The sequence below is a fragment of the Mastomys coucha genome, unplaced genomic scaffold (genome assembly GCF_008632895.1).
Source record: "Mastomys coucha isolate ucsf_1 unplaced genomic scaffold, UCSF_Mcou_1 pScaffold5, whole genome shotgun sequence".
Classification (NCBI taxonomy): Eukaryota; Metazoa; Chordata; class Mammalia; order Rodentia; family Muridae; genus Mastomys; species Mastomys coucha.
The window spans coordinates 20,434,005-20,445,825 of record NW_022196911.1 but is presented as its reverse complement, the minus strand read 5'-3'; the positions used below and the strand labels follow the sequence as shown (position 1 = coordinate 20,445,825).

The 11,821-nt window shown below is 33.4% G+C and overlaps 1 protein-coding gene across 1 annotated transcript in view; it reads left to right on the top strand.

Annotated features, from left to right (window-relative positions):
- The first annotated feature begins 388 nt into the window (after nt 1-388).
- The window catches only part of LOC116077380 (vomeronasal type-2 receptor 116-like), an 18,624-nt gene continuing 7,191 nt past the window's right edge, over nt 389-11,821 (top strand). Inside the window, 5 exon segments of the mRNA XM_031351885.1 lie at nt 389-609; nt 7,292-7,586; nt 7,935-8,726; nt 9,536-9,751; nt 11,228-11,351. Of these exon segments, the coding sequence (XP_031207745.1) occupies nt 389-609; nt 7,292-7,586; nt 7,935-8,726; nt 9,536-9,751; nt 11,228-11,351 (1,648 nt within the window).

The following is an 11,821-nucleotide window of genomic DNA, read 5'->3' as shown; positions in this document are numbered from 1 at the left end:
ATCCCAAGAGGTGATGATCACCCCTGATCTCTTGCTACTTGTATTACTGTCTGAAATCATAATCCCTTTGGCTAGGGAAGAATATGAACAAATATGTTTTCCAGGTTGTTTTTTACTTGAATACGGGACCTCAGCTGCAGAGGTGAGCGAAAAAAAAAAAAAAAAGTTTCAAAATACTAAATGCCATCTAGGAAGCAACAAGAAAACCTTGGAACTATTAGTGTGACAGCCTCATTCGTCAATGAAGTTTAAACTTACATGGTCACAAAACTATGACATGAACATATAGATATAGATATAGATATAGATACAGATATAGATATATAGATTTAGATATATATACTGGATACTGTTTGATCTGCATCAAGGAAACCCATGTAATAATAAGATGTTCTTTTGGATTTTTATCCAGTTGCTCTTGCAGATTCGTATTTTTTTCTGTGTCGTTATCAGCTTTAATATCAGTAAATGCTATTACATAATCACTGAAGATTTTTACCATAAAGGTGATGTGGTTATTGGTGCATTTTTCCCTATTCATACTTACTACACCATGAACAAAATTCCACATTCATATCTACCATACTATTATGTGGACAATTATATACAGTAAGTACACTAATTCATGTTTTGAGTTTAGAATTATCATAATTTAGTGGGCATACATATTAAACTTACTTAATCTTTGGGGGTTTTATTGTGACAATTTTTCTATTAGAGATTCTAAAATGTTTTCCTCAATTTAATTTTCTTTTTGGCTTTTTTTCTTCTCTCAAATATGAAATGAATTAGTAACTCTAACTTTATACATTTTAGTTTCCTCATTTGATTGATGACTGTAACCACTAATTTGACATTTGTGTTATTTTACAATGTCTGAATAGTTTTCATTGTTATTGAAATATGATTTAATCCCCTGACGTTGTGGTTCATAGCATTTCTGAACTCCTGATTTGTGCTTCTGATATTAGATGATGTCCTTGAATGCAACAAGTTGTCGTTGTTATTATAGTAACTGAGTGAAGAGGTTGTCTTTTATTATATGCAGTTGATTCTAGACTTAAAGAGTCAAAATTAGAAGTTGTAAACACTTCTGTTCTCCATGGATATTTAATTTTCTCAAGTTCAGTTATGTTTTTTGCTAATTTAATTTTTCTTTTCACTTTTATTGTGTTTACATGTACCTTCTATTAGTTTCCATTATTTATTCTCATTTTTATGGATAAGTTCACCAAAACATAGTTACTATGAGAGTATTGTCTTTGGGATATTTCTTAGCTTGTATAATATATTCCATGTAATATATTCCAGATTAATGAATAGTTTCAGATAAGTCTGATTGAATTAGAGAAATATTAGTGCATGAAGGAAATAAGAAGTGCTTATCCTTATTAGACATCCCTATCTTAATAAGGCATTCTTTTATTTGTACTGATCCAGGAAGTAAGACCCTAAATAGAGAAATAACACTTGTAAATCTCTGTGAACATAATAAGAAATGTGTTGAGTGCCAACAAATTGAAAATGACCAAATGAAATACAGGTGTTTGACAGTACCATACATTTTATCAAATCTTGGTGAGTTATTAAGTCATTAAATCAAAGATAGAAGAGAAGAAAAATGTCAGGATATGAAAGCAAATTGAATATTTTGTTACCTTGACAGATTTATTTTGAAAATTTGTAATTTAGCAATTATGGCTCTCTGCAATTTGTTATTTCGATAAACTGCTTTATGGTAGATCTAACTTTTTAAGCATCAATTTTTGTCTCAAATAATATTATAGCTTTCTCATATGCATAACAGATGTGGCAAGTATGGATGTTGAGTGGGACCTTTTCTACTGCATTATAATGAATGCTCTGAATGAGTCCACTTTTCTTCTGCCCTTATTTTATATCAGCAATTCATGCACCACTGTCCATTGGCATGTGCTTGACTCTATATTGGGCAACATTAAGCCCTTTGCTGAAAGATTGCATTTTCATTTATGTGAGCATTTAGTGTCCAGTTAATCTATTATTAATTGTTTCCTATCAAAATGTGTAAGGTGTCATAAATTCAGAAAAAACAAACAAAATTTGTGAAAGAAATACAATGGCTTTTATTAAAAACAATTAACAGAATTGTCTTATAAAACTCATTCAACAGGTATAAATTTTAGTACAGCATTGACACAGAATGCCATATATTGTACAAAGCTGAGAACTTTTTTTATCTTTCTCTCTTGATCCTTTATTTACCATTTTGGAATTTTCTTTGCATTTCATGGGAGGAATAGTTTTGTTCTCTTACATTCATATTCCATATTAGGTCTATGAGGTTAAATGCTTTTTTTTTGTAGTTTTTATGTTTGCATTTTATATATAATTCTTTTCTTTAGTCTATCATAATATAATAGGTGTCAAGTGAGAATTTGTTTTGTTGAGTGTTCCTGAATAACATGTAATGATTTTGAGAGAATAGTGGCTTTTACCATTAACATATTCATGGTACAGTATTTGCACACTTGTTATTACATTCATTATTTGCATGTGCATATACTTTTTATGCCGGTCACATTTTCATGTGAAAAAATTATGCTGAGATCAAACTCAGGCCTTCTGAGACAGCAGCAGAATCCTGTACTGGCTAAGATATTTTGTTGGCCAATATGTTCAATCGTTTTATTGATCTATCTAGTATATTTCAAAATCGAATTGAAATCTTCCTTTGATGTTTTGGAGGATGAATTATCTTCTTTCACATCAAACAAAATATAGGTTTAAACTTATACCTCAAGGTGGATTTCGGCAACTATATAATAATTTCTTATGTGCATTGCTTGATAAAAATCAATGTATCACAAGAATATACTCCTTGAAAATTTAGATTTAACTAGACTTTATTATTTCTCTAAGTTTCTGCACCGTTATGAGCAATTCACCATAGTAATACACATTTAGGCTCATAGGTCACTTTAAATTATTTTACAATGTGATGTGTTTTTATACATATTTAACATTTTATATTTATTGTTCAAAGTACATGAAAGTTCCCTTTGACTAGAAATTACCAGTGTTCAGTCTCTGAAAAAATAAATGGTTATTATTTACAAATGAAGAAATATTTAAAACAAAATTATGTACAGTTAAACGAATGTGGATTACATTTATGCCACAATAGAAAACCTATGAAATATTCCTTTGCAAATTTTTTAGAGCATTTGCCATGTAGATAATGCCATCCTGCACTAGTTCTACAATGTCTTGCCTTACACATATTTGCAGTGAGTATGGCTCCAATCCTAACTATATTATGATTCTAAATTGGCCTTATAATTCATCTCCCCCTTTTTTTTTGAATTTCAATTATGTGGTTTTTCAATGAACAGAGATAAACTAGATTTGAGTACTTCTTCCATGGCATTCATTTAATTTATATCGGCTAGTAATATCCATCTTTGGTGTCTCCCCTATTTTAGCCACTTGCTTTCATTCAAGTCCAGTTTGTGCTTCTCATTGAAACTCAGGTCTTCTTTACTAGATCCTATTTTCCACAGTGTGTTTTATGAGGAATACATAGTCTGCAGAGGTATATTCCAGCAAACCCAGAAACACAAGCACAAGCCTCTTATATGATATACACTAACCTTTATGGGTAAGAGTGTTTGGCAAGATCTCCTTGAGATAAGTACTGATGAGTCTATTTTGTCCACACTGTAAGAACTTTTTCATCATTTACCTTATAGAGATGATGTGTATATGCAACTAAAATATTCATATTCAGTAACAAGTCAGATCTTTGTAGACTGATTATTTGTAAAATTTATTCTAAGCTTAAATATATACAAAATAGAATTATGCAATATTTCACCTTGTTATATTGCAATTAAATTCAAAATTTTCTAAGTATTTGGTGAAAATTTTATGCTGCAAAAATGGATTCAAAGAATTTTTCTTATTTTGAATATTTTCAAGTGATTTGTCTATGCATTCTGCAGTCATTATCATCCTTTATATATATTTATATAAAGAATATATATTCTCTATAAATTCTTATACATTCTTTATAAATTCTCATTAATTAAAGTTACTTTTTCTAAGAGTTCAGAATATTACATTTAATTTTACTAAATCTATTTCTTGGCATGTTCGAACAGCTGAAATCTCAATAATGCTGGCAGCCAAATAGTCCAGAATTGGTTTTAGGACTTCAAGATTAGGAATTTTGGATGGATGAGAGTTACCTAATAGATTTCTTGTGGGAAAAGAATACTATTAATTGCTGAGCCAGTTCTCCTTACCCAAATCACATTGTTTCTTTGAAAATCTTAAACATAATATATTTATATTTATAAGCAAATCAATGTATTTTTCATATTCTTCAAAGTTCCATTTTAGTCCTAAATCCACCTCTCTGACCTCATCTTTCTCCCCACCCAATTTTAAATTTAATACTTTTCTCCTTTTTCAAGCACACTTTGTGTGTCTCAAGTATTATTGAGTTGATATCAACCCAGAATATGATTTGCCTACCATAGATCACATTATTGAAGACAACTTGACTCTTCTTAAGGAATTATCAAATTGGAATACTGTTCAGCTTTGAGTAGAAATGACCGCTTCACACAGTTCTTCCCTCCATGCAACAAGACATTTGCCTCTGAGAGAGTACCCTACCCCCTGGATTCTCCCTCCCTGGGGCTTCAAGTCTCTACAGGATTAGGCACATTCTTTCCCACTGAGGCCACATAAGGCAGTTCTCTAGTACATACATTTCAGGGGACTTGGATTAGCCCATGTATGTTCTTCAGTTGGTGGCTTAGTCTCTGGGTACCCCTAGCGGTCCATGTTAGTTGACCATGTTGGTATTCCTACGAGGTTGCCATCTGCTTCAGTTCCTTCAGTCCTTCTCCTAAATTTTCCATAAGGGTCCCTGTCCTCATACAAGCAATTCACTGTATCTACATCTATCTCAGTCAGATGCTGTTTGAGCCTCTCAGAGGACAGCCATGCTAGGCTCCTGTTTGTAAGCACAACATAGAATCATTAATAGTGGTTCCCAAAAGCTCTGAACACCTGCAAGTGCACATTTTCATTCATTCTCTTGGCCCTCTGGGCTTCTCTCTTATTTCCATGCTTACCTGATCATATCTCCCTTCCCTCCTCCCATCAATCACCCAGGTCCATCCCTCACTCTGTCTCCCATGATTATTTTGTTCGCCCTCCTAAGTGGGATTGAAGCATCTTTACTTGGGCATTATTACCTATTTAAGTTCTCAGGGTCTGTGGATTGTATCATGGGCTTTCTGTACTTTAGGCTAATATCCACTTGTCAGTACATACCATGCATATCTTTATGAGACTGGATTACTTCACTCAAGATGATATTTTCTAGTTCCATCCACTTGCTTGCAAAATTCATGATGCTCTTGCTTTTAATAGCTGAGTAGTATTTCATCATGTAAACAACCCACAGTTTTTTTGTTATCATTCTTTTGCTGAGGGATATCTGGTTGCTTCCATTTTCTAGCTATTACAAATAAAGATGTTATGAACATAGTAAAGCATGTGTCCTTATGATATTATGGTGCATCTTTTGGGTATATGCCCAGGAGTGTTATAGCTGTGTCTTTAGATATAACTATTTTCAATTTTCTGTGGAACCACCAGATTGATTTTCAGGGTGGTTGTACCACTTTGAAATCCCACCAGCTGTGGAAGAATGTTCCCTTCCTCCACATCCTCACCAGCATATGCTGTTGCTTCAGTTTTGCTGGGCCTCTAGGTTCTCATTAGCACAGAGATCTTTCTCTTAAGCTTGCATGACTGTGACCACAATCAAGTCTCTTTCCCTATTGTCATGATCTAAGATGCCAGGGATGCCTCATCTACACGCGGAAGAGCTTGAGGAGTTGCTATTATATGACTGATGCTACAAAACTGTGGGGGACAGAAGCTACACAGCAGGGGCCTGGTACCTGGGAGCAGATGAAACTCCTACCATCCCTTAAAACATCTCCAAGGCTTTGAAGCCTTGAGCTCAGCTGAGGAACAGGCCACCTCTTAAGGTCCACTGCCCCACATAGTTTTAATGAAGCTTTTTCCGTAATGAATCTATTTTGATAGTGAAACGAAATCATGCTCCCCTATCAGAGTGCATTTGAGGCCATTAAGAGTCAAAGACATTTTTTCACATAAGTTATCATTATATAGATGCAAGATGGCTCAGATGGTAGAACACTCCAAGTGCAAGCGTGGAGATTAGAGTTCATACCTCCCAAAAGAATATTAGTGCCTGTCTAAAGTCTAGTGATCATATGAAGGGTTGGAGACTGAAACAAGAGAATCTCTAGAAATTTTTCTGTGTAGAGAACTGGACATATGCACTAAGAAAATAAAGAAAGTCAGAAGCCAGATATGGAGATTCAAACCATTATTCTCAGTACTAAGCAGAGTAATGAATGTGGGTATTAATGAGTTCAAGATTAGCCTGATATACAGAGCAATGCCGAGTAAAGTCATAGGCTTGGTATTGTTCAAACCACCAAGCAAGCAATTGATTAATAAATGAATGAAATTCAGAAATCAATAAAATACAGAGACTCTTTATAACTCGGGTAAATACTTGGAGTAACTAACTCTGTAGGTTGTCTTGTCTTACCTTCATACTTAATGACCTCAATACAACTGTACCTTCAAAGAGACACACATGAACAAACTGAAAAGCACAAATATCATAAATATACACAGAGATGAAAAATGTAATAGCATGGTGGTATATGACGTTTCCTTGCAAGTTCAATACCAATATGTAATACACTAGCAAATCCATGCTGCCATAATCAAAAATCAATCTCAGCAAAATAGTAACTGAGGACATGAACAGAATTATTTAACCTTAGAACATTATTTAAATAAGATATTGCTTCTGAAAATTGATTAGATGGATAATTACATGTACATATATTTGTATATATAAGTGGAGAGCTCAGAAAACCAACTTGTACCAGCAGATCTACTATTATGAATGAAAATGACTCTTGATTTGTAGACAGTTTTTATTTGACTTCTCTACAAAAGATGAATAAAGTATGCTTTGAGAAAATGTAATTTAAAAATGGTAATGCTAAATGATCTTGCCTAATTTTGATATATTTATCCAATCTAGTTCCACATATTAACTGTGAAAATATTAAATTACATATTTCATAGAAAGAAGATGAACTATAAAATTTGCTGTGCAAATATTCAGGCATGTGTGGTAAAGGTAATATTCCTTTTGTGTATTTTTATGCCATTTACACAGGTATAATTTTAAAAACTACCAGTATATTCTGGCACTGATATTTGCCATTGAGGAGATCAATGGGAACCCCAGTCTTTTACCCAATATATCTCTTGGATATGATTTCTACAATGTCAGATTCACTGAGAAGGACATACTTATGAATGCTTGTATTTGGCTCACAGCTCATAGAGAGAAATATATGTTACCTAATTACAACTGTGAAAAAAGGTATTTAACTGCTGCACTCACAGGAACATCATGGACTATATCTGCCCAAATTGGGACATTATTTCAACTCTTTAAATTTCCACAGGTGAGAAAATGTGTAGCTTAGCACCTGGAAATTGGGAATTCAATGTTGATATTATAGGCATCTTTTAAATTAAAAGAGGGATATTTTAATTATTCAAATATCAAAGCAAGTACTCAAACACATGGAGATAAATCCACATTTCTCTTGATTGCAGAAGAACATATTGTGAAGTAAATTAAACCAAGTAGGTATGAGAAACTAACAGCTTGACCAGGAATTTCTGTAAAATGATGGAAGTGAAAATTTCTTTTAAAAACGGGGAAATTTTTCCTGTTCTCATCTTTTGGATAGGGAGTGAAATTTTGTTTGATATTAATATTGTTCCTCTTCTTTCTCAATTTGTTTCAGCTTTCCTTTGGCCCTTATGATCCTATTTTGAGTGACTGAAATCAGTATTCTTCTCTCTACCAGATGTCACCTGAATCCTCATCTCTTTCATTTGGCATTGTCTCTTTGGTAGTTCATTTTAGGTGGTCCTGGGTTGGTCTCATACTCCCAGATGATCACAAAGGAAATAAAATTCTATCCGATTTCAGAAATGAGATGGAGAGAAAAGGAATCTGCATAGCTTTTGTTAAAATGATCCCTGCCACCTGGACTTCACATTATAACAAATTCTGGAAAAATATGGATGACACAAATGTCATAATTATTTATGGTGACATTGATTCTCTGGAAGGTCTAATGAGAAATATTGGGCAAAGGTTATTGACAGGGAAAGTCTGGGTCATGAACATTGAGCCTCATGTTACTAACTATGCTGATTATTTCCTGTTAGACTCATTCCATGGGAGCCTCATCTTTACACACCATTATACAGAACGATTTGAATTTACAAATTTTATTCAAACAGTTAATCCCTACAAATACCCAGAAGATATTTATCTTCCTAAGTTGTGGCATTTGTTCTTCAAGTGTTCATTTTCTGATATTGGTTGTCAGCTTTTGAACAACTGTCAATTCAATGCTTCTTTGGATGTATTGCCTCGTCACATATTTGATGTGTCCATGAGTGATGAGAGTACAAGCATATACAATGCTGTGTATGCTGTGGCTCACAGTCTCCATGAGATGAGACTTCAGCAAGTACAAATGCAACCGTATGAAAATGGGGAAGAAATTGTGTTGTTTCCCTGGCAGGTACTATCCTTTCTACTATATTGTATTGTCAGCACTCTAATATATGAAATTTTCTGTGACATTTACTTTAGTACTGTAAAATTTAGTTTAGGTTGTCCACAATTACAAAAAATTTGGTGTTTCTAAAGTTACCAAGAGGTCAGGAGAGATTCACATGTTTGTTGTTGAGATTTGCAGTGACATGTACTTTGATATTGTAAAATCTGGGTAATATTATCCATAATCACAGGGATTTTTATGTTTCTGAGCTTACTTAGAGATCATGAGAGTTTCCTGTGTGTATTGTTGAGAGATAGGATGCAAGATACCAGGAGGAAATGTGCTTAGTTATCACCAAGTTCATGTCATTAATAGCTAGCTGTAAAATATTCTCATTGTAATTGTTGCAAAAAAAATCAATGTTTTTGCTATAAAAGTGGATATTTAACTAAAATAATGACAGTTTTTTTACCTTAATGATGCCTTTTATTTACAATTTAGACATCAAAACCCTCATTTTAGGTATTAGTCCTTTGAAGACACTCTGGAAACAAAGGGGTTTGGGTAGGTTTCAAATAATTAACATTTACAGGAGTTAAAGGTCATTGATTTATTATCTGAGCCTGATTCAAAGTTTTTATTAGAGCTGAATGACCTTTTAAATGGAAAATGGCATCCCTCAAACTTGGCTTTTCATTTGAGCACTATAGGAAGCTTAATTAATGTTGACATTTGCAGCAGAAATTAAGAACAATAGCACACATCCCAAAACAAAGGTTCTGTTCTGACAGTTGGACACAGTGTAATATAAATTCATGAATCTTTTTCAGCTTAATTCTTTCCTGAAGGACATTGAGGTGAGAGACAAAATGAGTTTAGATTGGAGACAGAAAGTAAATGCCCAATATGACATTCTTAACATTTGGAATTTACCAAAGGGTCTTGGAAGAAAGGTAAAAGTAGGATCATTTTCTATAAATGCTCCCCAGGGCCAAGAGTTGTCTTTAACTGAGCAGATCATACAATGGCCAGAAGAATTTTCAGAGGTATGTTATGTCTTATCTCAATGCTTTGAGTTTATGTTAGTAATAAAATTCTGCTTTCCAGTACAATAGTGTTTGTTTTCTGACTCAAGGCCCATCAACTTTCTGTTATTAATATAACATAAAATAAAACTAGTACTAATATTGGCTTTTCATATTTCTTTATATAGATCAATAGAAGTATTGAGTGTTATATATTCCTCTGATGTTCACTTGTATGAAGATTAGATTTAATCCACTCTTCACAAATTAGGGAATCCTGGGAAGAGCAAATTTCTGTCTCCAAAATGACTCATGATTCAATGTTCTAGAGAAAATATCTCATTTGAAATAAGTACAATGAAAAATATAAAAGTTATTTTTATTGTTTGGAAAACAGAGAATATTGTTGCTTATAGTTCCAGAACTATGAGATTCCACCATAGATAGAAGTATAACAGCATAGCATCGTCATGGAGACAGGCACAGGAACCAGAAAGATAGTGTTTTTGTCCACACATATTAAGAGTTAATAAAATAAGAAAATTGGATCTAAGAAAATGATTAGAATTCTCACCCCCCGGTGTATAATTCCTCCAGCAAATCTGCATCTCCTAAAATTTCAATAACTTTCCAAATAGGGACACCAATAGGGAAATAAATATTGAAATACTTTAAAGTACATGGAAGAGTTTTCATTCTAAATTCCATATAGTAGCTGTGTTAGAATCTCTTAAGTCTCTGTGCATACTCATGTGTCCATTGTCTTTCCATGCTTGGAAGTTTCGGTCCATGATCAGTTGTTCTTTACTCTGCAGGCCACTAGAAAATAAGAACTGTATGGAATGCACACGTATAAGCTAATGAGGTGTTTGCCTCCAACAAATAAGTATATAACTCAAATAAATTAAGAGTTTGAGGATGCAGCACATTAAATTTCAAAATGCATGATTTTTACATGCATGATGTTGAGTGCAGACAGCAATGAATAGAGCAGTTTTGTTCTACTTTTGTTTAGAGATAAGCAAATGAGTAGTGACAGTAAAAATTTAGGTGGCCCTTTTCAAATTATCTAAATTTATCTTTCAGTTCCTTCTGAAAAATACACTTATATTTGTTTCCATGATCATCTTATATTTTGTCAAACTGACAGTCAAGATTCACATTTATGGTGGAAGTAAAGGTGATCAACATAGTAGTCAAAAAGTACAGAGACTGTAGCAGTCTAGAGAGGTCCCATAGCCTTGTATATCATACCTCCAATCACCTAACTTTCTCAAACTTGTCCCTAACTCACTAAGGTCTAAAATTTTCTAAGACTTTGATAATTCTCAGATCAATCATTAAACACATTTGCCTTCTCAAGGGTATAACCTTCCTAAATAATCCTCTGTATTTATAAGAATACATAGGAATACATTGCATACCATACAAAACTATAATTATTAGATTTTTCATAATACACTAGGCATTAGATAACATTATTCTCATCCTTCTCAGGTCCCCTGGTCTGTGTGCAGTGAGAGTTGTGGCCACGGATTCAGGAAAGTAATCCTGGAGGGCAATGCTGTCTGCTGCTACAAATGCACTCCTTGTGCAGACAATGAGATTTCTAATGAAACAGGTAAATGCAGCCTTTACAGAAAAGTTTCCAATTTCTCCATAGAACTTTGCAATACACTAGCATATGTAAATGATAGAAGTCAGAAAATACTTTTCCTTTCTTTGTTTAGGAAACTATATGTTACAATCCATGTTTATCCCCTTAAAATGGCCCAATATAACCATTAAAGTCATACATGATTTTATATCTTTGATTGACTTCCAATACCTATTATTACAAAAAGTATTCCCTAGTATTTTACTCTATATTTTATTTCATTTTGCCATTTAACATCTGTTAACAAATTATCAAATATTCTTATTCATACCGTGTATCAATAATTTTTAAAACTCATAAAATGATCAGATCTGCTGTATCTTCATAGTGATTATTTCTGCTGTAATTTGGGGTACATCACTAACCCTTCAGTGTACAGTTCCACCAAAGCAAGTTTTACCTGCTCTGGAAAATCAAGGCATTCACACTCCTAC